The sequence below is a fragment of the Haemaphysalis longicornis genome, unplaced genomic scaffold, assembly GCF_048455015.1.
Source record: "Haemaphysalis longicornis isolate Haplotype H1 unplaced genomic scaffold, Haemaphysalis longicornis Haplotype H1 scaffold_78, whole genome shotgun sequence".
In the NCBI taxonomy this organism is placed as follows: Eukaryota; Metazoa; Arthropoda; class Arachnida; order Ixodida; family Ixodidae; genus Haemaphysalis; species Haemaphysalis longicornis.
In genome coordinates this window covers 1,125,928-1,153,789 of record NW_027526441.1, presented here as the reverse complement: position 1 = coordinate 1,153,789, position 27,862 = coordinate 1,125,928, and the positions used below count along the sequence as shown (strand labels likewise).

At 45.2% G+C, this 27,862-nt stretch overlaps 1 protein-coding gene and 1 long non-coding RNA gene across 2 annotated transcripts in view; both read right to left on the bottom strand.

The window, feature by feature from the left end:
- The window catches only part of LOC144148134 (scoloptoxin SSD14-like), a 33,965-nt gene extending 6,331 nt beyond the window's left edge, over positions 1 to 27,634 (bottom strand). Inside the window, exons 1-10 of the mRNA XM_077679725.1 lie at positions 27,378 to 27,634; positions 24,461 to 24,697; positions 19,277 to 19,399; positions 18,422 to 18,519; positions 14,250 to 14,460; positions 11,522 to 11,682; positions 8,675 to 8,879; positions 2,465 to 2,540; positions 1,224 to 1,417; positions 773 to 1,010 (exon numbers count right to left, since the gene is read on the bottom strand). Coding sequence (XP_077535851.1) covers positions 773 to 1,010; positions 1,224 to 1,417; positions 2,465 to 2,540; positions 8,675 to 8,879; positions 11,522 to 11,682; positions 14,250 to 14,460; positions 18,422 to 18,519; positions 19,277 to 19,399; positions 24,461 to 24,697; positions 27,378 to 27,403 — 1,569 coding nt within the window. The 5' untranslated portion in view covers positions 27,404 to 27,634. The remainder of the gene's footprint in view (positions 1 to 772; positions 1,011 to 1,223; positions 1,418 to 2,464; positions 2,541 to 8,674; positions 8,880 to 11,521; positions 11,683 to 14,249; positions 14,461 to 18,421; positions 18,520 to 19,276; positions 19,400 to 24,460; positions 24,698 to 27,377) is intronic.
- Positions 2,953 to 3,524, bottom strand: LOC144148136 (uncharacterized). The gene is made up of 2 exons (XR_013317981.1): positions 3,448 to 3,524; positions 2,953 to 3,406 (listed from the first exon to the last, which is right to left on the bottom strand). It is a non-coding gene; the product is annotated as an uncharacterized LOC144148136 (long non-coding RNA).
- Positions 27,635 to 27,862: the final 228 nt, after the last annotated feature.

Sequence of the window (27,862 nt, the reverse complement as noted above, 5' to 3'; positions counted from 1 at the left end):
GGAGCCTGACCCACAGACAAAATAAATAAAATAATAAAAATTGGAATACTGAAAAAAGAATATATATCGTGATTAAGGCACACTTCTCAGGGCATAGTAGCCGCCATCCACATAACCTCCGGTTGTTCCCTTTATGTTGGCCACGTTATTGCACGAGTAAATGAACAAACGTTCCCTGGTGTTCGGTTCCAGAAAGAATTAAACTCGTCAGTACGCATAAATCACTTACTTATCGCTCTGGCACGAACAGTTGGATGCCGCCATAAAATATCTGACTTAATATCGTTGAGGTTAAAAAACATGTATTATTCTCTATTCTATTCAAAACTAACGCACAAAATCTTGGTGTGGGGACAGCCTCACAAAATAATCACAATAAGCTTGTTGTCCTGCAAAAAAAGATATCACGCTGTTTTGAAAATTTCAAAGTGAAATTTCAAGACCTGTCAGCTTCACGTTTGTTTACAAAACACTCAATGCTTAGAGCTGACCAGCTGTATTACTTTACACCTGTACAGAGGGTGCAGCTTCTAGCATGTGTTTTCTTTTTCCGGTAGATGAATATAGTTGCGCTAATCCAGGGGTGTCCGAAGGACACGAGCAGTGTTTAGGTTTTAATAATTAGTTTTTCGACTAGTTTTTAAACCATAAACAAAGAGCCATAACTTGGACCATACGTAGCAAGCCAACAACTCTCTATACTACTTTGACTTTGGTAGCTCAAAAAAATCTCATGCCCTATTTTTACGAAAAAATAAATTATCATACACACCAGTGCAACGCCAGACGTAATCTTGGACCCTCCTGTTCCGCCCAAGGCCAGGACAGGTTCTTTGCGATCGCCTAGAAATACCGTTGGTGCCATGGAGGACATTGGACGTTTTTGTGGCTCGATGTAGTTGGCCTCAGAGGGCGCGACGCCGTAGAGGTTTGACCTTCCAGGTGTTGAGAAGTCGTCCATTTGATTGTTCAATATAACACCCGAGTTGGTGCGTACCACACTGCCGAAGCTTAAAAAGTATAAACATAATAAAAGTGCACACGATTTCGATCTGTTATTTGAAAATCATATTTACACTTTTTCACGCACTTGGTCGTAAACAGAATGAAAAAAGGGCGCAAAGAAGGTGTAGCTATTTTGCTAGCAAAAAAAGAGACCGCGTGCGGGAGCATTTCTCAGTTCTGGATACTTGTGAGAGGCAAGCAAAAGTTTAGAAACGTACTAGTAATTGATGGAGCTTGAAACTGAAATCACGACACCATCTTCTCCCCAGAAAGATGCATGTGAAGTGCCGTGATTTATATCCTGCGTTTCTTTGACGAAGTCGTAGTACGAAAGGTCGCCGAATGTTTTGTCGTCCTTGATTTTCGCTCTCGCTTGAGCAGCCGAGTCAACGGACGTGAGAATCTCTATTGCCTAGAAAAAAACAGGAGATGTAGAGGTCTATAGCAGGTCCAAACATAAGTTCGAAATGGGCGCAGTGGAAGTCTCTATCATACGTCATTGTGCTAGCCACCTACTAGGAGCTACTCCAGTAGTTCGTCACACCGACAAATTACGCTTCTTTTGCGCTAGGGAAATCTCTCGTAAAAGAAAGACTGTGCAACGAAAGATGCGATAGTATGGTGTTTGTGCCTTGAGGTGTGTAAGTAACCTTCTATTTGCAGCGTAAATGGTTTATTGACGAGCCAATTACATTCTACTTTCCCCCAAACTGAATTGCTCATACTATATTAAAACAGATCTTTTTCACATTGCCTGATCTTGCCCCAACTTCTCACAAGGGCGATTGGAACTTCGAAATCTACATTCCATACAATCCGATGAACAAATCAACATTCGCCAAATTCGAGCTGACCCCTCCTTATTAGAGGCAATCGTAGAATTCCCTTTCGAATGGTCCCTATAAAACTCTGATTCCTGATGGACACAACCTAGAATACGTCCGTTATTCTGTGATAATTGCTGAATTTACTTCCTTATATGGCAAAAAAGAAGTACGAGCAGTATTTCCTTCTCTATGGTACGAGTGCGTTTTCGATAACTTTGTTCTCACATTAGCCCATCCCCAGCAGGGTCAAGAGACACGAGACCTTAACAAGAACTACAAGAGATCGTTTTTTTTTTGCGTGCATGACGGGCGCTTCCCAACTTAAGCAGCTTATTTAATCCTGTGCTCATCGACCTTGTGAGTATGAGATATTTGAGCAGTCCTAGGGCTCTATGCATGCTGTATGCAATGACTCTATAGCTCTACACTATGTTATGATTGGTTAACGGATGTAGGAGAATGTTGTGTATTCCGCGAGTTTGTTGGGAAGGGCTGAAGTATCCTTCACAAACAATTAATTTTGTTTTCATATCAATGTGAAATCTGAACTAAAAATTTTATAACGAAGCATGAGCTGCCTATCTATCGGAACAAATGTTACAAGGGTTATGGAAATGCTTCGAAACCCGTACCTGTGAAATGTCTACAAATTTTGGGTCTCCAAGAAGAGCTCTCTTGGCGTAAGAAAACTTGCACGCTTCAACAAACCTGCGCACAAAAGTACACATAAAAATTACGCGCTGAATAGGTGAATAATGTCCTTTGTGTGAACTCGCGAATCATTCCCGTGATTTTGTTTAGAAATTTAAACCTAATCACACACATACTGTACGTTGCACACTTCACGTTACTAAATTTCAGGGCGCCGTGGTAGCTTTACGTGCCTTAAAATAGTTGATAGGGCCACAGAGTGTAGGCGGAGGCTATGATCAAGGATTCTCAGTATTGCACGCTCATTTTTTTACCGCTAAGATAAACTCAACAAAAAAATCACGCCATATCCACGGAATGAATGATGATAAGTGGGGTGAAGCTCGAGAGGGGGAGATCATCGGTAACCGTAACTCTCCCGTGAAAGTTCGCCCATTACATCATTAAGAAAGACGTAAGACTGTGTGCGTACATTGTACAAATCAACTTTTATTTTGTTCTTGTTCGTTTGTTGTTGTTGTTGTAGGGTTCGTGAGGCTGCAAGCAAGCGCTCGTATCGGCAGGCAAACCCCGATGCAGTGAGAGCTCGCGAGGCGGCTGCAAAACGCATCAAGCGAGCTCAGCCCGAAGCTGCCGACGCGCGGTTTAAGCGCGACTTTCTAGACGAGATGCTTCGGCCTCTCTTTCGCGCACGCCGGGATCCTGTCGGCGAGCGCGCGCTGCCGCCGCCCTGCGCGCCCTCCGCTCCGCAGCCTTGTCAACAACCACCTCCCCCATCCGGTGACTCGTTGCGAAAGAGGAAGCGCGTCAACAGCGATTGCCTTTTATAGTGTCAGTCACGTGCGAGTGACGTCATCATGACGTCACTCACACCAGCGCCACCTGCGAGTGAGTCATCGAACTAGGCGGTCACGTAGCGCCACCTGCGAGTGAGTCATCGAACTAGGCGGTCACGAAGCGCCACCTGCGAGTGAGTCATCGAACTAGGCGGTCACGTACCACGAGACACAAGGGATGGACAGACCCACGGCTTTAGGAGCTTCGCCCCTAAAAGTGCTCTTCCACATCTGCATAGTGAGGCCGCCAAAATACTCACTGTATTTTTCTTATATCTGCGACTACAAATTGCAGCCTCCTTACACGCTTTCTACAAAGAAATACGAACAGAAATAAAGCAAAAGGTGGGACCACATGTTAAGAAATTATCTTAATTCAGCAAACGTCATTTAGAAACCCATTACATGTCGAATTAGACTTGGCTGACGATTACGATACTCTTAAATTTGAAATTTGAACGCAAGCTAACTGCAGTGTTTTCGGCGACGGCGCATAACTGCTGCTTCGGCGGCGTGCACCTCTGGATTCCGGCGTGCACAGCTCGGGCAGCACTTCGGTCCTTTCGAGAAGTGATGGCGTCATCAGCCAACCCACGACGGCGAGTGCTACTGTGAGTTGTCTCGTAGCGCGTCCCCGCCGCGCAGCACGCCTCGCGCGGCATCGGTAAACCACTCTCTCAATTGCCCTTTCGCCATACTTTCCTCTTACGCCTTTCTGCTCACTCTACCTTCCTTGTACCCTTCATTATTTCGGTTACAAGGAGGCCGACGACGACACAGGACGTCTACCCACAGGTGCGGGCGCTTTACAGCGGCGCTCCAAAATACATCCAGGAAATATGTGTACTGCGCCAGCAGCCAAAACTGATCGGTCTTCTAAATTGGAACCTTGATATATCCCCGGATGGAAGAATGGCGGAATTATTGTTTCGCACGTCCAAAGGACCTCTATATCGGGTACTTGCGGTAAATGCTTCGCAAGCCAATGCGGAGGATTGAACTATCAAATCCAAACAAGCTTATCAACTCTGTCAGGCCACGTTCGCCTTTAGTCTCAGCCTCCCCTTCGTTTTTGCCAAGGAATAAAAAAAAATCTAACTTGACGGAGGCCGGTCGTCGTTGGCGTGTTATTCTTGTAACGGCGAAGCTCTTTAGGAAATCGTTATCGTTCCTCTGCGCGGTTAAAAACACCAAGAAAATGCAGAGCGCACGTGAGCGCGCCCCTCGCGGTGACCATCCGGCAGGTAAAAAAACAACTAAATGCCGAAATCTCATCTGTGCGTTCCACGCGGCGACCTCCCAGCGTCATCGGCGCACATTTGTCAAGCCAAACCCACGCACTTGGAGAGATTCGCCAAGATTGGCCAAAACACTCCAGCGTTCGCCGCAATTGTGGCAACACTTCTGCTATCGCAATCACACTGCTCACGTCACTGCTCACGTCACTTTGCACAATATAGGGCTTTGTGTTGTTCATTCACATGCGCTAGGAGTTACTATCCGGCTCATTCACAGGGATGACTAGGCCACGGGTCGTCCCCAAGCCCGATGAGGAGGCCGTTCGCTCCGTGGCTCGTCGCGCTAGGGATCTAGAATGGAAATGAGTGCAGAAAGCCAACGCGGACCACGTCGCCACGTATAATGCTGCCAATTTAGAGACGTTAGTGGGCCCAGAACTAAGAATGCGCTCAATGCAAACGGGCCAAGATGCATAAGCGGTACCGGTAGCGTCGAGCCGATGCCTCTCGTCCTCTATCTAACTCGAGAGTTTCAGTGTGGTAAAAAGCGCTAATGCATACATTTTAATGTTCAAGCAATCCGTTGCAGAAAACTGGTTTCATCGGAGGCGTTCCTCGGCAAAATGTGTTCACGGTGCGAGCCTAAACTAGCACGTAACGAGAGGTGGTCGTCCGCTCCGTCGCACCGCAGATGAAGATAGCGGAAGAACAAGGAGCAAAATTCACTATAGTCGCCACCTCTGCCATTACATGGCGGCGGGAATAAGCAGCGGCGCAACGCCTAAAGGCAGATCAAATCTATCAGAAAGCAGAAGCGGATATAACAATTCCAAGTGTCTCAACCGGCAAGATTACGAAGCATTTAGGCAACGTGAGGAGTAAGCAAGGCACTTCAGGTGTTTAACCGTACATTCATGTTTTTTGACACCAAATTTTGACGCCTAAAAAATGATATAATTGGCTTCAGTAGTTTGTACAGATGCCTCACAGAAATTTTTGCAGCGATCCGAGGCCGGAATCACATCTAAAATCGATTTTGATTGCCCAGGCCGCGAGCTTCCACAATTCGGCAGCCCTAGTGAAATCGCTTTCGGCGTGACGAAACATTGTCCTGCGTGTCTGGCCGGTTCAGGGTGACGTCATATAGCCGTTTTCGGAACCGGAAACGATATCCTGCGCTGCTGTTGTCGGCGGTGGTATTCGTTTGGGCAGGAGACGTGGGCGTAGCTGTGTGAGCAATGCTTGTAAACGTTGCGTGTTCGACGTCTTTGCTCTTCAGTTAGTTGCCGGCGCATGGTGTTCGGCACTGGTGTCGAAAACTGCGTGGTGCCGGAACCGCGCGGTGCGCGATGTCGACGGGCACCGCGGCGACACGGCGGTGCGCGTCGCTGAGCTCGCCCAAGTTGTGCTATGGCAAGCTCGCGGTATGCGAATTACTGCTCGTGGAAGCATGTCCGAGCAAATAGACGATGACGCCAAGATGCATTATTTTCCACGCGACGACATCCAGCGCTAAACGTGGACTGAGTTCGTGCGCCGCAGCGGCCGCAAGAACTGTCACCCAAGCCAGCGGGCTCGGGGTTGCTCGGGTCACCTTGGGTGTTGGGAACTTTAGGCTTAGTATCTTGGCGACTATTTGATCGCTCGTATCTGTACAACTGCGAATGACCATCCCTTACACAACTTTTCACCACAATATCATCCCCTTTTTCGCATATGGAGCTTTATTTTTTGGCAATTATTTCCGTTTCAGCGATCGGTGACCAAGACATCTGCCGCGGCCTGTTTTGATTCTAGCGCGGTGGCGCCATCTTTCGGCCGCTCGCCGCACCGCGGTGCCGGAAAAGCTGGGTCGGAGCGCCGAACCTCCGCTGCCGGTCAGCGTAGGCTTACCATCGCGGCAAATATCTGAACGCCACTTTTAAATTCAGCGCTGATAACAACTCCTAACACAATTTTCAACACACTAACATCTACTTTCTCGCATGTGGAGCTTCTTTTTCGCGATCAGATTGATTAGAAGAGTGGCGACAAGCTGTTGCTATCATGGTCTGCGCCGGTTCGAGCCGCAGTGATATTAAAAAAACGGACGACGGCGAAGACATCGCCGGCCTAATCGCCTGGCCAAATAAAGTTGTTCTGTCTATCGGGTGGCAGCGACTCATCCGAGTTTGACGATTCAGACGACATGTCGACTGCGCGGGCGAGTGCGGACCATGTTCAATCGTAGCAGACGATGCGGCGAACGCACGGAGGAAAGAAAAACGTCCCTGACGTCACGGGTGAGACCTTGACGTAAGGCTGGCCCGCTTGCAGGCTGGCCTTCGAACTGCCATTTTCCCGCGCGGCGACCAAATTTGAAATTGGTTGCAATAAACGTGCTAAAATTAATTCTGTGTTGGCGGATGACGGCTTTCGGTTCGATTTTCGTAATTACTGGGCCAATAGGTATTCTTTACAGCATAAAAACTGAAAGCGAGAAATTCTGTGTCAGTACTCCTTTAAGTACTTGAGCGCACCATAAATAATTGTACAGAACGGCCTGAAAATCGTCCGTTTGGGTTTCCCGCGCTTCCAGCCCGGAGAGCGCGTGTGACAGAACCCCGGAATCACCTCACCGTTTTGTTCCGACGTCAAAACACTGCAAAGGTCGGAGGAGGCGTTGTTTTGACCGCCCCGCCACCGGAGCTGAGCGGATGAGCTTCGTGAAGGCGTTAGGCCTAGAACTGCGGCGGAAATTCGATGACCGCTTTCAATAAAAGACCTGATGGCGCCTTCTGCTGCGATTCTGGGCTTTAATATGTCTGTAGCAGACTCCTTCAACGCATTGAAGGACTCTGCTTGCCTGTAGCTCTGGCTATGTGTATCACTTCGTGGACGCGCCAGCGCCAAATCGCCGATCTCCGGGCCACGCGCGTGAAGCGACGTCACAAGTTCCTGACGAGCGTTGGAAGCAGAAGGATACGTCAATTCTTTTTCCTCTCAGGGAATATTATCATGCTGATGTCCATTTGCTGCGCACCGCTCCCCGTCCAGCTCCGTCGGCGCGATAAATCAGATCAAATTGAAGTATGTTCCACGCGTCGCAGGCCGCTCACACTTCAGCCAGGATGTTCTGTTGAGTAAACAAAGCGAACTGTGTAATAATATTAACACCGAAAATTGTTGTCAGTACCCCTTTAAGTAGTGGAATGAGAGGCGTGATAACGTTACCCTGTCGTTTAGGGAGCGTTTTAGAACGTAACTGCTGCCTTTGCCTCTTATCCTTACTGAGCGTTGAAGGTCAGTTTGAAGAGTAAAAAAAAGGAGTTAGTTTGTTTCGTCCGTCCTTTTGCTATTTCGTTTCATTCCGTGCAGATTCGCACGGATTCGTGTTTACCGATTAGCACAACATAAATTTCTCCAGCACCATCTTTCAGTAGTAAGCGTGCTATTGTCGATAAAACGAGGACCCCTCCCAAAATGACATCTCTTGGGAGGTTTCAGCGCACCAACTGGCGTGGTCCCTAGGAAGAGCAGTGCGGACATGAAAACAGTGTCCCGCGGCGCTTTCAAACGCCGCGCATTCAGAGAAAAGCCCTGCCTGCCCACCCCGGATGTCCGAAGGGCCACCGGAGTGGGGTAGGAACCCGACGGGAAGGACTCGCTTTTTCCCCCTTCCCCGATTTTGAGAGGCAAGATGAAGGGAAGACGAAGACGGACAGACGCGGTCCGGGCGCCGGAGATCTCAGCCCGTCGTCTTCGGGGAGCACTATTTTTTAGACTCCCGCTGGGCTGTAAATAAATGTACAGGTTTTGTATCGGCAGCTAAGTTTATCGGTCGAGGATACCCGTGGTCAGATCCTCAGCGCTGCCGCGGCTTGGAGGAGAAGCCCCGGGGAAAAGAAACCTGTCGAAGATAACTACATCTGTCACCGGCTTCTAGAGTTTTTTCAGACCTCTCAGTTGCTAATTGCGCTCGGTATGCATTAACAGCCCCCCCCCCCTAAAAAAAGACAGGAGGAGTCCAAATAAATACAATGATTCCGGTTGACTGCTAAAATCACATACTTAACTATAAAATAAAATGCCCCATGTAAAGTTAGACGTGTTAAACATGCGAAAGAAAAGATTGTACCTGTGCCATGTCAGCACGATGTCTTCCAAGCACTCGTGGCTAGAATTTCGAAACTGATCCATGATACCTAAGATGTGAGCCAGCACAGGTCCACTACCGGGGGGCGGTGCGGAGAGCATAGTCAATTGGCCCTGGAAGCACACTTCCAAGGCGGGCATCCAATCCACCTTGTACTCCTTCAAGTCTTCTGTGGTAATTATACCACCTACAAAAATAAAAAAAAGTATTGCGCATCAATTTCTCACTAATTATGAAGTAAATATTGACTTAAATGGCGCCTTGTGTTACAAAACATCTATCGGAACTACAACACTAAGCACACTCATGGAAACGGTTGTGCAGAATCTCCACGGTCTCATTGACCTGACAAGCAGTTGCGTAACGTTAGAACACGAACAACGTCAGCACGTAACGTTAATACAATGTCATCACAAATAGGGATAAAATAGTTATAGTGGCAGAGGAGCTCGTTGGGGCCTGTACAGTAGCTGCGACATGCAAGACAGTACCGAACGAGGAAGCAGTTCAGAGGAGGTAGACATCCCACCAGTAACGACAGAAGAAGTAAAGAAGGATTTCAAAAAAATGCAAGGGGGCAAAGCAGCTGTTGAGGATCAGATAACAGCAAACCTCTCGAAGGATGGCGGGCAAATTGAGGTGGAAAAATTACGCCCACCTCCCCTCGCGGGAACCCTGGTGTGATGCGATGCTGAAGGGGGTTCCATTGTGCGTTTCCGTTGGGTCGATTACTCGAATTGCGTGAGCAATCGTCGGGTAATGCGAGAGAGGGAGAGAGAGAGCAAACGTAGCGCGGACGACCGTCGACTGAGAGACCGGCCGGAGCGCGGCCCTCCGCTTGTATGCGCAGCGCACCCGAAGGAGAGGAGACCGCGGAGAGAGAGGGCGCTGCACATGCGCACAGCGCCGCCCACCGGCGGAGTGAGAGCGCGCGCCGTACTGCGCGCGCCACAGATGTTGGGGGAGAGGGCGCGCTATCACGGCGAGCGGAGAGCGGGTGAGCGGAGAGACGCAGCTGTGTGGACGCGGACGACAACGACGCAGGAAGGACAGGGCCGCCGGCAAGAGATGCTCCTCTCAGCGTCGCATCTAAAACTGGCAAGCCTGCATACGCAATGCCTAATGACCGGGAGTGTAGCGGAATCTTGGGTGTACGCGAACATCATCCTAATTCATAAGAAAGGTGACAAGAAGGACTTTAAACATTACAGGCCGATCAGCTTACTGTGAGTCAACTGCAAGGTACTTACCGAGGTAATCGCTAACAGAATTTCTGCCACCTTAGATTTCAGTCAACATAATGAACAAGCAGTGTTTCGTAAAGGCTACTCTGTGAAAGGCGGACACTGACTTTATCAATGAGGCGAATTCGCGGCCGGACGGCTGCATCTTTCGACAATTTTTCGGTAAGCTCCACTGCAATGGAAGTGCTGATAATTCAGTCGATAAATAATCTGCCTGGATAAACACGACCACTACCCTTTATTATCTGAATGTCATAGCAATGCGATCGAAGTTTCGCCAATCTCTTGAAAACGTGTTATCGAATGAATATGAGATGTTTTGTATTACGGAGGCGTGGTTAAATGGTAGCTTCAATTCACCCGAATATTTTTCCCCAGAGTATGACGTGTATAGAGCCGACCGTTACTACTCTCAGGTTTCTGGTCAACAGGACGCGGTGCCCTTATTGCCGTAAAATGGTTCTGAATGCAGTTCGTCGAAAGGAATTGGCACTATATTCTGAGCGTGTATGAGCTGAAATGCGCACAAACGATCATATGAACCTTTGGTTGGATCGTTTTATTACCCTCTAAAATATGACTGCTGAACATTTCGTGATCAACTCGGTGATCTTGGAAATTTTCCGAATGACGAAAATGATCGCATGGTTATAGATCTAGACTTTGATCTCTCAGGGATTCAGTGAAATTCTTTTGCAAGCACAATACATACTCTAGATATAAAATATGGTGCCGTGCAGGAGTTTTCTCTTAACTAAACCGCACTCAACCCAATCTCATTGTAAATCCAGCAGGTCATACACATCATCTCGTCTCATCAAACTGCTTTCAGCGAATGTATGACCCCTGCGGAAACCCTTGTCCCTCCAGTTGTATGACATGTTCCATTTGCTATATCATTTGCATTTTCTAGTGCTCTAATAGAGCATGTCATAACTTAGGAGTTAATGTTTTCAAAAGGAGACTGTTCCGGCCTTATTTGTTTCCACGTAATCATGATTGACCAGATGCGCTTACCAACAAGAATGTAAATGAGACAGTTGGTGTGCTAACAAGGGCCATACACGAATCATTTGATTTGTTCGTCCCAAAATAACGATGTTTTAGGAGCAGTTATCTTGCTTGGTTCTCTCGCGTGCTTGTTACGCAGGGAAGTGTGGTTTCACAGAAAGTACAAGAATACGCGCAGCGAGTACTGGTATCAAACATTTTGTGATGCCCGTCTTTTGGTGAAACGAGTTCATGAACGCGACAACCAGCTATATTGCCACGGGACAGGTGGACAGTGCCCCGTGGCACCATAGCCCGGTGTCGAGGACGACGAGAAAAAGGCGGCCGTGCAGACTGAGCGGACTCTGCCATGGCCGCTTGTAAATACTGGTTGGGGCACGGTAAATTATTTTATCAGGTTTGTCTAAGTTTTTGTTTTGAAAACGACTCTATGAAATAGACGAGTAAAGTGCTTAAAACAGTTTTGAACTATTACATCCGTTTTTTTAGATTTAAAGGATTATATGAAGCTTTGATTTTAGTATTCGTTGAAGCTGTTACTGAAATCTTGCGACGATAAATGAAAGTTACGTACTATTATTCTTGATTTCCTCCGCGAGCTCCACAGCAAAGTCTCCTTTGTAGAAATAATCAGCGCCTCCACTGTTCGCCACATCTTCAAGTGTCTTTCCCAGGTCCTCTTGAAGTAATTTCTCTCCTACTTTCAACAGCGTGCCGCTTCGGTTAAATATTCGACTGAAAAAAAAAAAAAGACTCTACGTATTGTTAAGTGCTCACTGTTACTGGAAAGAAAAACAGCGATTGACTTGCTTGAATATTAGAAACTTCTGTAGCGGAAGGTTTCTTTCGAGAACTTTTGGAGCAATAAACAACAAATGGGCGGCTCATTTAGTTTTAGTGCAGTGCGTGCAAGAGTAGCCAAAGTGATATAACTACGTGGCCGAAAGCTACACCTCATTCGTACAGCAGTAGAACCACGAAATTGCGCTAACAATTTAGGTTACATGAATTGTAACGTGATCGTCGTTTTCCAAGATTCTTCAAGTTTGTCTTGGATTACTGCGGTACCCAATATGTGCTAAGTGTTTTGTTCTAGTCACACCGTTTTAGCGCGTGGTGGCGAAGGTCCGGCACTTATCTTTCTGATTGGCTTGCTCGTCGGGAACCCCATCTCTCTTCCCTCCTTACAAGCGACAAGACAGATTCGTTATAAAAGTGTGCGATGATTTTCTTTATGTGGCATTCTTTTTTTATTCGCACTGTCCTTGTAAAAATTTGTAGAACTATGTGGTGCGCATAATATGACATTACAGCGTCAAAATTTTTAATGTGGGGATGGGCGCCAGCTCATCCTTGAACTGTGGTATTCGGTATGGTCGTTGGGTTCTAGCAACCCTGGAGAAAAAATTTCCAAGCGCCAAATTCCATTGCCCATACACGGGTGCGGATAAACGTTCTATACTTAAAACCAAGTGCTACTACAATGTTCTCTTTAATAAGGACGTAGAGAAAGGCGAAGCTAAATTAGACGCAGGGCAACACGCAACCGTGTCCACCTAACAACACCTATCGCAAAACCTTTTCAGATATTAGCTTCGAATTAAGCCTGGCTGTGCTCATATTTTCACGCTTCAAGCTGTGTAAAACCTCTCTTATTTCGGAAACCAGGCGTAAGAGAAGACGTTTTGGTGTATGCATGTCACGAACGGTGGGATCAAACAGACCGCAATGTTTTCCTCGTTGTTGTTAATATAGCCCTGCAGAGGAGTCAGGACATTAGTTGCAGTCATCTGGTGTATTGTAGCGTGTACCGTAGTTCAGTAGTAGAGCTACGGAAACCTTTAGAGCATTTCAGTTTTCATGCTTTTTAGACAGCGGAACAATGAATTAGGCTTTATCACGGAAAAAATCGTAAATTGAGATGATCTCGAATAAGTAACTCATTGCGAATGAATAATGATGACAATGCTAACGTTATAATGTTTTGTACGATTTTTGGAGGGCTTAAAGACCATGCAAAGAAGGGCGCACAACGCTGGTAGGCGGGTGGAAAAATAATACTATAAAGCATAGCAAAACTTTTTTACTCAGTCCATGCAGCCAGCTAAGGTTTTCTGTGCTTAAAAGTGGGTGTTGTTGGGCAACTCGGTTTGTGAGTAAATGGGGTACCAAGGGTAAATGCAGTATAATGCTCGTCTTGTCTTGTTTCTGTTTGGATTTCTACTATGCACGCCTTTACCACGTGAAAGTTTCCTCGTGTGTACTGAAGCACCGCGTAGGCCATCCGACAGGCTAACGTGTAGGATAAGTGGAGGTCCTTGCAAAGCACGGGTTGATTCAAGGACACAAATTTGCAATGAACAAAATAAGAATGTGGGTATTGAGCGTAAATGTGGTACAGCTTTCATGCTTCTGGAAGGAGTGCAATGAAAAGCTTGTTCCATATTTTGCAATGCACGCACAACTGCACATTCATTCAAAATCGTAACAGGAAGAGAAAAAAAAAACTCACGTATTCTGTCACGAATCTTAAAAATGGAGAAACCCAATCCACAACCAAGCCGTACGGCTACAGTTCGGATAGTGAATGTTCTTGGAGGAAAACAAGGCAACAGCTCTCGGCTATGTCTACCTTCAGTCTGAAGTATCCGGAAAGTAAGCGAATGTAGACTGAGTCACAGCCCTCTTTGGCGATCTCGTTTGTTTTATTCGTTATTTTATGCTGCTCTTTTTTGCCTTATCTGAGGGCTCATTGTGATTGATTAATTGTAGGATTTAACGCGCCGACACAACGCAAGCGATGAGGTGTGCCGTAGTGGAGGGCTCCGGATTAATTTTGACCACCTGGGGATCTTTAACGGTCGCCGAAATCTCGTACACACGGGCGTTTTTGCTTTTCGCCTCCATAAGAAAAGCGGCCGCCACGGCCGGGAATCGAACCCGCGATCTCGTGCTCAGCAGCGCAACGCCTTAGCCACTGAGCCACCGCGGCGGGTCTGAGGGCTCATTGTGTCCCGAAGGCAAAGCCCACTGATGCTTTTCGCGTTAGCAACTTTCCAAGAAAAAAATTCTTAGACTGTATGTTTTTTTTTTTTTTGCTGCAGCGATATTTATGTTTTGCGGCCGCGGTGTCAAGAAAGCTAAGAATATACGTACATCACTATTTTGGCAAACAGTATTAAAAGGTTAATTGCAAACATGTTTTTCACGCTTTCCCCGAAGATTTCAACAGTATGTTAAACACCTTCATTGAAGCTACAATAAACCAATTGCGGATTGGGCGTTTCGGTGAAGAAGCTTACTTGAAGGTTGGAGGTAGTGTCCTCTTCATCTTCTTCAGCTTGTCTACTCCTTCTTGTAAGGCGTTCGCAAGATGTGCGCCCATAGGAAACCCACACTTCGCCAGCCGAACAGCATATTCGAAGAGGTCCCTCCAACAAAGTGTGCCATTCAGATGGTTGTGCAGCTCCTCGTAACCGCGAAGCTCACCCGGAACAGCAATCGCAAGGCCTCCTGCGTGTCGCGTTGTAATTTTTAACTTTTTGGCAAAGAAATCATCTGCTCTGTACGGTTTTGCACCTAGCGTGACTAATTTGATTTGTGGACACATACGAGAGGATTGATATCCACAGATGAACTGGAATGAACCTCTTTAAAGAAACAGAATCAATATTTGGCAGAAAAGCATGTGACACATTTAGTATTGCGGGAAATGACTTTGCTTTCCTGACTAATTACTCTCAAGTTTTTCAGTGCTCACAGATGTCTAGTCGCGCATCTAGCACTGAAGGTCCAATTGCTTTGTGTTCAAATCACGCTGAGTGAAGAGCTCTACAAAATTACAGAAAAAGGGAAGTCATTGGCTGTAAACCTGTTGCCCACAAATGTTGACAAGCAATTACGCGCAAATGTTCGAGGCCCCTCAATGTTCCCTAAATTAGGATCCAAAGCAAGAGGTTGCTACTGCTTGCTATAATTCTCCTTTTTATAACAGTTCTACCGGTATCCTCAAGTGAGCACTTCATGCCCTAAATTGTTAAGCACATCGTCAATAAAAAATTGTGACTACTTGTAATGGTAAAATATTCCATTTCACTAGCTGTTTGTAGAACATGAATTTCGTGTTCACGTTTCTTATTTCATTTACAAAGAGGCTAGTAACGAATTTTTTTTACTTGCCATTCATGGACATGATAAGTACAAATTTATAGAGGGGCCGCTGAGATCAATTTAAAAGGGTCTTGTTTGTGTCGGAAATCTACTCTCTAGTTCTTGTAGAGGCAAGTCCAAAAATTGTAAGCCCATTCGCTCATGCAAGCAAAAGCTATTCCTCCAGCATGGTAAGGCTATTTGTTGCCTCGGTGACTTGCGATGATGTATAGTCGGAGGCGAAGCATGGATTTGATGTTTATCAGCGAAAAGTCGCCTATATTTCCGCGATTTCTGACGGTGACGGTCCAGACCTAGTTTGTTTGCAGCGTCATCGTTGCCAAGACTACTTCAGCAAGTGGGTTGCACGTGGGAACACGATGCTTTGCAGTTCGCCATCCATTTGCTCGCGTTGCATTGAGATGGTGATCTAGCGTGCCGGTCATTACAGACTTGGAGCTGGAGGTATCGCCTGTTACCTAATCCTTGAACACCGTTAAAGCGCTTACACAAACATATACTGTGATTGCGTGAGTCTATTGCGCATGCGCGAAAGTTACTGTGAACGCTAACTTACCGCACAGGTTTTACCGCCGCTACCGAGCTCCCTGCGCCCGCGAAGTGTACTCTTGCCCCTTGATTAGAGAAAACGCATTGCGTTTTGAGATTAATGCTTGATACAGCCGTAAAAGTAATCTTAGTTGAGGTTGCCTATTACATTCTCCTTGCTAAGTGATGCTCAGCAGCACAAAAAAGAATGATTTGTTTTTTTAAATGGGCGAGTAAAATTGCCTCGCCTAATCGTGCTAAGCTTCGCCCGCTTCGTTTCTCTTACGCTTTTATTATGGTGCTGGTCAAAGTAATGTAGGTTTCTGCGTAATTATTACAAAACATTTTACTCCTTTTTTGCGAAAATATTTAGTGGAGTCGTGAATTGTAGTTAACGTTATGTTGCCTCATGGAAGAAAGAAAAGCTTAGAGAAGGTGCATTGGGGAAGTGTGGGGGAGGTCACATGGTTTTTTCATGCGCTGGGGGGTCACGCTCTTCCGGTGTTCCAGTAACAGCGCCGAAGGCCGGCCCACCGAGGCCTTATGTCACTGTGAAGCCCAGATGGTAGCGAATGATCGACACGAGGAGACCAAGCAGACGACAGTGGAGCGAGGGATGGCGGGGAAGGTAGTGTGTGTGCGACGAACACAAGCAAGAAATGGCGACCTCAAAAATGGCTTTTATGGCCTCAGTGGAGACGTCAAGGCCTTACCTAAGCTTCCTTTTCCTCCGTGTTTGGAGTTCATTGCGGAAACTAGATAGCGGCACCGAGATCCTGTTTTCTTTGTATAAATCTGTGTGGGAGATGGCTACGACTATTGAAAATAATTGAAAGTCCAAGATTCAAGCTTTTTCAAGCGTAAGTGAACATTTCTCGGCAACGAAGTTTTTTTTTCATTTGCTTTAAGACTAATTCAACAAATGTCCCTATTTGCATTACGGCAGCCCGTAAGACGGAATACGCAAACCACCACTGCAGTGCTAAAATATGTCCTTCGTTTTCGGCGCAAAACGGACGCTCCTGTTTCCAGTAACACGGGAAAAGCAAATTACGCAGAGGACACTAGGCAACATGGTTCGCTCAAAAGGCTGAGTGCATCCAACCATATTTTCCTACGATTATGCCTTATTTGAAGCGATGAAATGAAACACCTTGGAAGGAGTGGTCGTTGCCACAACCAGGAGATGCACATGCTTTTTTCCCCGATAACATAAACAATTTCGAGGCTAAGCTAGAAAAAGAGAATAAAAAAGTGAATGCTGAAAAACGTTTTGGCTTCAGCAGCCAGAAAACAAAAGTGAAACTGCTAAAACTCTTGGTGGGGAAACGGAGCGCTGAGGGCTCACGCGTCGTTGCTCCTGCACTTACTGTACCAAGTACAAGTGAGCTTCGAGCCAGGTGTGTTAATGCTTTACCCTCAGGTATAACACAAATAGGTGACATTCTGTGAGCGCAACCAAAATGGAAGACGTTTTTGTGGCTTGTTGGTGTTTTGCGCTCGTAAAAAGGCTTTAATCAAGGTCTGAGTACTACGTAACAGCATTTGTTCAAGAAATGGCCGCTGCGTGGTGACCCTATCGACCCCCAAGACCCCTTGTGGGGCACCTTAAAATAGGCTTTCTTTGTCGAAAGAAATGCTTCTGGCTTAAATATTTCGTATTTATCACCTCAATATTGTTTCATACCAACAATACTGACCAAACGTTTCCATGCGCATAATGACTTCAGAAAAAGCTGTGAACCCGTGCCCGTCTAATAAATGTTTATACAGCATTATTCCCTGTGTCCATGAGGTTATTTGTGTGCTAATGGCAGCATTCAGCAATTACTTCAGCATCGCTTCGCTTGCCATAAGACGTCCCAGTGTTTTAACGTACGCAAATGCCCACTCCGTCACTGCCACTCGACGTTCTGCCTAAGTACTCGGCTTTATTCAGTTTTTTTTTGGTAACACGATGCATTATTAACGCACACACAACTTCTTCACTGCAAAACCTTGGAGAAATTGGCCATATCGAGTAGTTTCATCTTTCGAAGTGCCATCATTCTTTACGGCGACGTTCGTTCTGGGTTGCCTGAAATATAACTTGGTGACAGCATTCCTTGAAGGGAACTCAATGTTCCTTGAAAGTTCAAGTTTGCCTTCATATAAAGTTACCTCAGCCTACCTAACAGAAACATTGAACATACTTTCAGAGGCTGTCATATGTCCTTCGCTCAAATCCTCTTGTTACAGTTTGGTCATGTGGAAGATTGGTCGTTGTGATGTATGGACGCACGGGTATGTCCATTCAGGTTGGATTGTCATTTGCATAAGCGTATATCGGTCGTTCTGCTTCACTGCGTTTTAGTTTTGCTGAGACAGCATAGCGATAAGAACGACGAAGCGCACTGTTCTGGAAACGCCGTTCAAGTCGATAGCTTCAGTTGCAACAGTGATTTTTATATGCGAAAAATGTTGCACGAGAAGTGCAACTGTTTTTTGTTTCTTCAAATTATCTGTGGTAGTAACAGTATTAAGACGAAACATTTTAGGTCTGCGCGAAAAATACAGCACACATGGGAACATTTGTCACCATAAAAAATAGGTACCAGCTTAAATAAACCCATCAATTGCCCGCCAAATACAGGGCGTGCGTCAAAGCGTCAATGCATGTGATTGGCATGGTACCTCCAGTTTTCCTTATGGTATAGGTTTTTGAATGCAGGCCAAACGTAGGCTTAATACAGCACATTTACCTGTTTTATGCACGCTACGTAAACAATTAACTTACCAAATATGCTTGAGAAAGGCCTTTTTTGGAACATATCTCTCGTGGCGCTTTTTGGTGCTACTTCCCTTGCTACTAAAACTTCCGCTTTCGACGTGTTTCTGTAAGAAATAGGAATGCCACTTGAGCGTGCCTAGTTAATAATACGAGATTCGATGATCTGGAACACTAACAGCTGCGCCTTGTCTATGACGGGCAAACGGGACTCATGATAAAAAAAAATTTGGTGTAACTTTAGACCCCAGACTGAACTTCCTACCAGGGGATGCCCTTTTAATATATAAATGAATTGATTCAGGTGGCTGTTCTGCAAATTCCAAAAACTATACGTGTCTAAAAAAATTGTGTTTCAATCTGTAGTTGGCTAATAGTCACTGTGGTAGGTTTATCCTCTGACTAGTTTAATAGGTAACAAAATGTCAGGAAGCGTATTATATACCACTAAATTATTCCTCGAACGAAGAAATCTCACCGCACGTGGTATGAGCATGTACGAGATGGCTTCAGTTCTGACCTACTACACTTTGCCTCCTGTATTCCTCGGCCCTCGTGCGCTTTGAATGGGCTGACATAACTGAATTTGCCAGCTCTAAATGAAACCTCCACGTGCAGAGCGGTCGATATTTCAGTCTGTTCCCCCGTACACTGACGATCACAGGACGTTGGCACCTCCTAACCACCCTTCACAAACTCAGGCTTCATGATTGATTGATTGATTGATTGATTGATTGATTGATTGATTGATTGATTGATTGATTGATTGATTGATTGATTGATTGATTGATTGATTGATTGATACGAATCAAGACGGATGCCGTAATTCTGTGCCAAGGAAAGAAGCATAAAAGTATTACTTGCTTTGAGTAAACAGTGGCTATGAAGCCGCCGCCTATTCCCATCGAATGAGGAAGCACGACTCCCATGCACAGAAGCGTCGCGATGGCTGCGTCCACAGTTTTGCCACCCTTTGCATAGATTTTCCTGAACAAAAAAATGTAACAGATAATACACTTCTGGTTATCACACGTTGTGAGGCATCTAACTTAAGCGAATGATTTGCGATGTACAAGTGGGGGAATATAAGGCAAGAAAAGAAAAGCAACTTAAATGCTCTACTTTTGTGATTTGAGGAAAGATATTTTCCTGTTATTTTGCCTGGTGTTTGCACCTGGAAGAAAGTTTGAAGACCTCTACTGCCACAGCACATTCTCGTCTGTTAAATTCATTAGTGACGAACGCTACACCCGAACTTCTTCAGACCTGGCGCGCTGAATGTTTTTAATGTGAGACTGATAATATGGCGGAAACTGACCGTCAACCGCCGCTTTCGAGCATTGGGAATACGGACGCTACAATTACGTGGGACTTAGGACCAGCACTTCTTTGAAAAAAGGGCAATTTACAGCTAGGTTATTCTGAAATAATTGTCGATATGCAACGATGACGTTTTGAAAACGGTTTGTTCAAATCGGCGATTGAATACATTTTTTCTCCGATTATAGGAAAGAATTGTAAACACGAATACAATAAAAGGAAACGTACATAACTAAAGTCAGGGAGAGAGAGAGAGAGAGAGATAGATAGATAGATAGATAGAGAGAGAGAGAGAGAGAGAGAGAGAGAGAGAGAGAGAGAGAGAGAGAGAGAGAGAGAGAGAGAGAGAGAGAGAGAGAGAGAGAGAGAGAGAAGGCTCTTTATTAGTGGAGAAAGCCAGGATATTTGCCGGAATTTCGACACCGACGTGCTACCCGGAGCGGGAAGGGGGAAAGGGGGAAATAAAAGCCCCGATAGGTTACAGGGCAAAAGGAAGAGGACGAAAGAGAAGAAATAAAACAGAGAAATATAACAAAAATAACGCACCGTTTGTGTCAGTGGTGTGATTTAAATGTCTGTTTTTTTTATCTAAATCATAGAAATGACGCCAACATAAGTAGTTTGGACTATTAAGTACGCTTAATTACACGAGTGACAAACTAATAGGAGGTACCATAGTAAGAAAAAAGCAGCTGACCAACCATTTTAGAGAAAAATTCTGCCAAAATGAAATGCTTAATATTTCAGTGAACGTTTGCAACACAAAAATTCTGACATTATATTGCTAATTACTAACAGAAATAACTTTATCTTTTATTGATTCAGGAATATCGAAGCTGATCAAGTACAGTCAAAACGGCAGCTTCTGAGTGTGCTTGCTGATTTTCTTAGCTTTAATAAGCCAGCCGCAGATTATTTTGACTTTCCCGATAAGGTTCAGGATTGCTTGAATTGTTAGGACGCGCCGATAACTTTGTGTTAAAAACTATCCTACAAAGTTTTAGCGACTTGGAGATGGAAATCATTTGTATGGCGTTTAAGCAAAGTAAAGCTTCACAAATCATATGGCGTATACCTGTATCGTTCTTTCAGGTTTGTAATTATTAGAACTATCCTGTGTAAATATATTTACGCAGGACGTAATGTAAAAATTCTTGCAGACGTTTACGTAGACCTTGTCTGAAGTGTCTGCCGGACTTCGTTTTGGCAGAATACTAGAGCTTCAGTTTTAATGTCTTTCAACCTGAATATTTAAAGTTGGGGTTTAGGTTCAAATACCTTAGCTACCTTTCTTCCGCGCTCCCTGCGTCATAGCTCATTTTAGTTTCCCCTCACTTGCTGACATCAAATTTTTGGTAATGTTACGACGGGCCCCTCGAGCTGCCGACATCCAATAGTAGGCAATATATTATTGTTCTCGTTTTGAGCGAAAATTAGTTTCGGAAAGACATGAGTTCGAAACCTACAAAGTCGAGAATTCATGCTGGAAAACGGGAAATATACGTGAAATGTAAAATAATATCGCCAGAATTATATTAGAAGGTAGAAAAGACCCCAAAAATTGCCAACAGTCTTGTCGTAACCTTGTCTTCTCTTTACTTTGTATTTAGGACGAAACTACCCAATTCAAAGCAGCCACCCTAATTGCGTAGTTTGTTTATTGGTGTAAAGCTTTAGGTTGAAAGTGGCCCCCTGGTTGGCTTTTAACTTCTGCTTTCCGTCGCGTCTACCCCTTCCCGTTCCTCTTTTTATATATATTGGAATCGCTTGGCATTTTCACTTTGCTTAGTATTTCTTTCTCCGCCTCAATGTGATCACCGCCGCATGAAGTTCCATGCACCACCGGACTGACGGCTTCCTTATACATTACAGCTGTCCCTCTCTCTTCCTCACTAAAACCCAAAAGGACGCATGGCGCTTGTTTGAAGCGAGAACTAAGGGCCGTGCTGCAACTAGCACGAATGTAAACACATTTCTGTTGTAGCATAAGTTCTCGAGCTATGCTGGCTTCGTAGCACAATGTAAACAATTGAGGTTTATTCTGACTGCGTGGTGCTGGCCCTGATTTAAAGGGACCAGGCAGACAAAACCCAAGTTTGGTTCACAGGATAAATTGCGTCGTTAGCATCGTACTGACACCACTTTTAACAAAAACTGCGCTCAAATAAGCTACATAATTAGAAAAAAAGGGAATGGCCATGGGACCCACTAGCTCATTTCCTCAACAGAACTAATGATGTCATATGTGCCAGCTCTGGGATTTGCTGAGGCCGGCAAAAGCGAAGGCAAATTCGGCAGGGCTTATAACCATGCCGAAGGAGGTACTTCCACTTAAATTTAGGGCGCCTTCTTTTTATAGCACTAAGAGCTGTGGGGTAAACAGCAGAAGTTACGAAAGTACACGTAAACATAGAAGTACCGATGCGTACTGCTGTTGGTACTGCGCGCACAGTGCATGTTTCAGTTGCACAGCACTACGGCACTTTGGGGCCGATTGGCGTAAGCGAAGGAGTCTTACGTGGCCATATTTGTCGAGCGAGCACCATGTTTCACGATACAATTATTTTCAACCTGAACTAAAACAAGCCAGGTACAAATACGGTCAAAAACAAAGCAAAGGAGAAAATGGCCTGCCGTGGTATGGTGGCGCCGTCTAGGTAGACTAACGGTAAACAAGGCTCCGCAGCACACCACGTTTAGCTTGAGGACTTGTTTTTGTGATGTCATTACATACGTCATTAAAACCCACGATTTGGCGTGAGAATGAATATTTTACCTTAAACGGGCCATGCAGACAAAATACAAGTTTGTTGTATGCGAAATATTTCGTGTTTATAACGCCCCCAGCGCTTGTTCGGCAGCAAATTGTGCCGTATTCATTCATAAATTAACAAATTTGGGTTGAAATTTTGATTCTCTCGCTGTATCGTGTGTTTTCTTGACGTCAGCAATGAAGTCACAAGGGCGGGTATTCAAACGAACTTTCAGTGCGTCATTAGGCCCTGCAGAAATGCTTAACGTCACTCCTTCCAGACGGCGCTACCACACTGAGCCGCGCACTGTTGTCCGCGGTTGCTTTGTTTTTGACCGTATTTGCCGCTGGCTTGTTTTTGTTACGGTACAGAGTATACGTTTCCTGAAACATGGGGTATGCTCGACAAACAAGACAACGTCGCTTGCGCCAATTGGACAGTGTCGCGTAAGACAACTCCAAAGCGGCGGACTGCTGTGCAGGTAAACAAGCATAGTTCGCCCTATACCAACGGCAGTGCGCCTCGTTACTTCTATGTTTGCGTGTATTTTCGTAACTTTCATTGTTTACCCCTCCATTCTTACTGCTTTAAAATGACTATGCTATATTTTAAGCGCAAACAGCTCATTCCGCAAGACTGTAAGCCTTGCCTAATTGGCGTTTGCTTTTGCCGGCCCAGCAAATCGCACAGCTGAGCATATGAGATCAAAGGTTTTGTTGCGGGAAATGAGCTATAAGTCGCATGCCCATTTCTTTTTTTCCTAGTTATATAGCTTATTTGCGCGAAGTGTGCGTAAAAGTGGTGTCAGTATGATTCTAACGAGGCATTCTTCTGAATAAACCGAACGTGTTTTTTTCTGCATGGTCCCTTTAAATTTACTAAAATCTCAGTGAATAAAGCATTGTTTGCTTCCGGACAAGCGCTGGAGGCACTATAAAACATAAAACCTTTCGCACAAAGCAAACGTGTTTAGTCTGCATGGCCGCTTTAAGGACTTCTCTTTAGTTGGCATGTTTACTTGTTATTTGTAGTCCATGTTACTCTCCAGTGGCACCCACAACATAGTTTTCCAGAATTCATTGTTCTCCAAGCATTCGATCTGTTTCGCAGTACGTTATGGCTTCAGTTCCGCCGTGTTTCACACCCCCTGTGTAATACCCTCTTGTGTTAGGGTCTCTGGAGGCATTTTATAAATATAAAATAAATACATAGATACGTAAACACATTGTCACGTTTGTTGTGATACTGCGGAAGAAAAAAAAATTGGGAGCCATACTATTCTGTGACGGTGGATGACCAGCGTAGCTTTTTAGCATAATTCAAAGCGGTGACAAAGAGTTGAGGCGAAAGGTACGAACAAATTTCATTTCTTTCGAGTGTTGCCGGCGCTCATACCTAAAAAAGAGTTTTTCATTTCTCACAAGATTCATTTCTCACGTAAACCCTACCTATCGATCCCGCGGCAGTTAGAAGCGGTTAAACCAAGTTTATTAAGCGAAAGCTGAGTTTTGGGGCTAGAGCACACAGTGAACGCGCACAGCGTTGCTCCGAAAGACTAACGTAGGCGCTACACGGCGCAGTGGGCACTGTGGGCCGGATAGGGAAGTGAACTTGGATGCAGCCAGTGCCTCCTTGTATGATTTTCTCTGCGAGAGGCCGTTATTCTTTCCCGCATATCTCCCTCCCCGCAGCCCTCCCCATAAAAACGAGCTAATAAATGTTTGGCTCCACAAGCGTACGGGACATTGACTTCACGAGCTTGTTCATATTCGTTTCCCCAATGCCGCTCTCCGCATCGCTACACTCGGAATGACAGAACGATTACACGCTTTCACGGAGCAACAGCATGGGGCGCTGGCTTGACTTGGCTGCGCTAGCAGTTCCCAATGACACAACGGAAACGAGCCGTTTTGAGTTCGAATTTGAGTTTGATATAAGTTTGCTGAGGAAATTTAGCCAGATAATATATTCTTACCTGGCAACTTGTGCACAAGGCGCCGCGTCAGTGCTGACCGCCCAACGGCTGTAGATTCCGAGACGGGACGGTGGAAGCGGCGGCTTTACTTCTGCTGAAGCCGACCTGCTTTCCGGCTCGCATTCTATATGGAGCTTCTCTGAGCAGCGCTCATTCTGGGAATTCGTGGAGTGTGCCACATCCACGTCTATGAGAAGTACACTGCTGATCATAAAAAATCTCGTGACTTGTACTATGCTGCAAGGCAAGAAAGGAAAACAGTAAAAGGCGCAAGCCAAAGCTCTTAAAAGCATTTTTTTCTGCATTTTAATTCAAATCTTGCATGACCACAGCCCAACAGGTCTACGATACGAGTGGTGTCATTACAACAATGTAAATGTCATTACTGCGATCCTGAAAAGACCAGTTGAAGCAGGTTGATACAGAGGCTTTTGTGAGAACAATTCTGGGGCCATATTCTGCTTGAAACGTAGGTAATACGTAACAAATTACACAGTTTTTTCACACCCCGGGGGTTGTTTGAGAATAAGGACGCTAATCCGCGAGCGTTTCGGGAAGGTTGCGACCGGGTTGTGAAGCCAGTGACGAGTTGACTGGACTACAATACAACGCCGCTTTCCAAACTACGACTTCGGCTGGACGCAGTGTCGTTCATTTAGTTTCATGTTCTAGGTACTTTTCCAAAGTAGAAACGAGACGAAAATATCCTGAAGCAGAACGAACATGCTTACAACTCCTTTTCGGCAGAAACTCCTCCCCAGTAGGTCCCCACTGCCCGCAAAAAGAAAGAAGCCGACAAGATTAATTTCGTGAAGTATCTGGTCGTGTCAGATGCATGCAGCCTAAATTATGGCGCGCTATTAAAAACAACAGCCTCATTTGCTGCTCAATACTGACAACAAAGCGCCCAATATCACCTCCTCGGTAGTTGTGAAGCCGGACTTGACAGTCTACACGTTGCAGGGACACTGCAGATGACTGGGGTGCCACTTGCTTGTGAAAGCTGCAAACATGATCTGACCATAAACAAGAGCAGCACGGCGCCGTCAACAAATTCCTTGCCCTTCCGTCTTAGTATTTACAGGGGAAGGCACTGACAGTGGTAAATGCTGTGGCCCACAACTATGTTGCCGTCGAGGAAATCTCCAAACGAGCGGAATTTGGGAAGTTTCCAATCCAGCGACAACTCGTGACTGAGCTAACGGTGGAATTGCTCTCCGACGACGACTCGTCTGACTTCGACGTTTGCGAGGAAAGATACAAAATTGAAGCGGTTTTGAGTACGTGTTGTGGTGTCGCATTACCATTTTTCGCAAGAATGTCTGCCGACTTCTTATATAACAAAGTGTGCGACGAAGAGAACACGTCTCAAAAACAAAAGTCCGGACCTCCAGGCACTCACAAATAAATAAGCCGACGTTTGTTTGATACCCCAAAGTAAACTCATATACCTTTATTTGTCTCCAAATAATTCATAAAGGTGGAAGAAGGCCGCAGCCGCAAAACCTCGTGCAGCCGCATTGCTTCTACAGTATGTTTGCGCGCAGCCGGAGCAATCACAGTAGCGCTACGTCACCGAGCCTGCCGCACGGCTTTGAAAACATCAAGGTGGCATTGCTCCAACGCCCGTTAGGGCATTGCTGTTTCCAGTTCCCGGCACGCGCTCTCTTCTCGAGATTGGATTCTTTACGACGCGCAATTTTCTGCCCCTCATAATGCGCAGGCTTAAAACAAATAGATCTAAGGGTTTCACCTAAAAAATCATGCGAAAATAGTGACTAATTGCAAACACTGATGACTTATACTTAGTAAAAGAGATATCCTACTTCCATGAGCACTTGGGTTAAAGCCAAATGGTAAAGTAAATTGGAAAGTTGTGCAAGTTAGTAAAATTGGTGAGAACAAGCCGAGAAGAAATCAGAAAGCAACTTTTACGTCGGAAATATGAGTCGTGTATAAGTAGCATAAAGAATAAAGAGAGGTATTTCAACGGCCGTTAATTTTTACTCGCTGTGTAGCACCGCCCTGTTAAATAATTGCACAATATTATTTTTTTAGGGGGGGGGGACATCACCTAACCCAAAAAATTACATTGCTTTATCTGCTCTCACCCCCTATTAGTATTGCTTTCACTATACAAAGTCAGCACGAGCTTTGAAGTCGCTGAAAATGCCAACAGAAATCCGCGAGTGTTCATTGTGCTGAAAACAACGAAGTAAATTTTCATTGGAGTGGTATGCACCTAAGCTTTTCTGAGTTGAGTTCCTTAAATACGAAATCAATGACCACTGAAGGTTCCCTGAGGGGATCAGCCTTTTGTAACCATTGTGTAATGCTAAACAAAAAACACGGACGGCGAGCACAAAGTACACAGCATAGGCGTTGGTTCCTAAAATTCAGAAGGGTGAAATGTAGCGGAATTACAGACCGGCACATGATATGGCGTTCGTACGAATATGGTTAAAAGACGTTTACAGCACTTTTTCCGGAATACCCATTTAGCTTGCGCATAATCGGATTGGCGCGTCACTCCCACATGCACTCGCTGTCTTTTTTATGTAGCTGCCTTTAACTATTTGCCCCACAGCCGTCCTTCTGCTATTGTTAGTAACTTTAATCCATGGTTCAGAACCGAAGGCATGACAATCAGTAGGCAAATGCCTACGCTAAGTATCTCTGATAGATAATTCTTGTTCCCTGGATCTGTCTTTAACGCCTGTCCTGTCTACTTTGCGTCCACCTTCTGTCATTTTCGCTGCGTAGAATTCCATGAGAACTACTCAGCTTCTTTAGACCAGCGGGAAGTTCTAAGTTGCGGTAATATGTTACTGTACCCAAAGCGATCATTCAGTGATCCCTGCCATTATTTCACTAATGACGTACAACTACTCGATTTTAAGGCTTTCAAGATACTGACCTGCAAAAGGAGATTTTGAAGCGCATTTTTCCTCGATCCAAGTCCGCTTCAGCAACTGTCAGATATTGTGAAGGTCGAGATGTTGCTTCTTGGCAGCATTCCCCCTCTAGCAGTGTTCTGCGTTGACGCAACCACTTCGGGTGATCCAATAGACCGGAGAACGCAGCAGGTCTCTAGCCTGACTCACCTTCAATCTGAAGAAAACAAGCGGCCATAAATGTACAGAATTACACAATATATCATACCGTTCTCTCGCAGCCGCTGATGCAACTGCGAGAAAACTACAGAGAAAAATTTAAGAAAACAACTGCAACTATTGTTCTCATTGTCATTCTAAACATTTCGCGACATTCCAGCGGCATTGTCTGCAGAGATATCAGGTAAGAAAGAGTAAAAAAAGGTAAATGTTAACAATTATTTCCCCCCTTGATTGTTGAGTTTTGAAGGATAAAAGCGCCTTAGCCTTAAAAGTATAACACAACCAG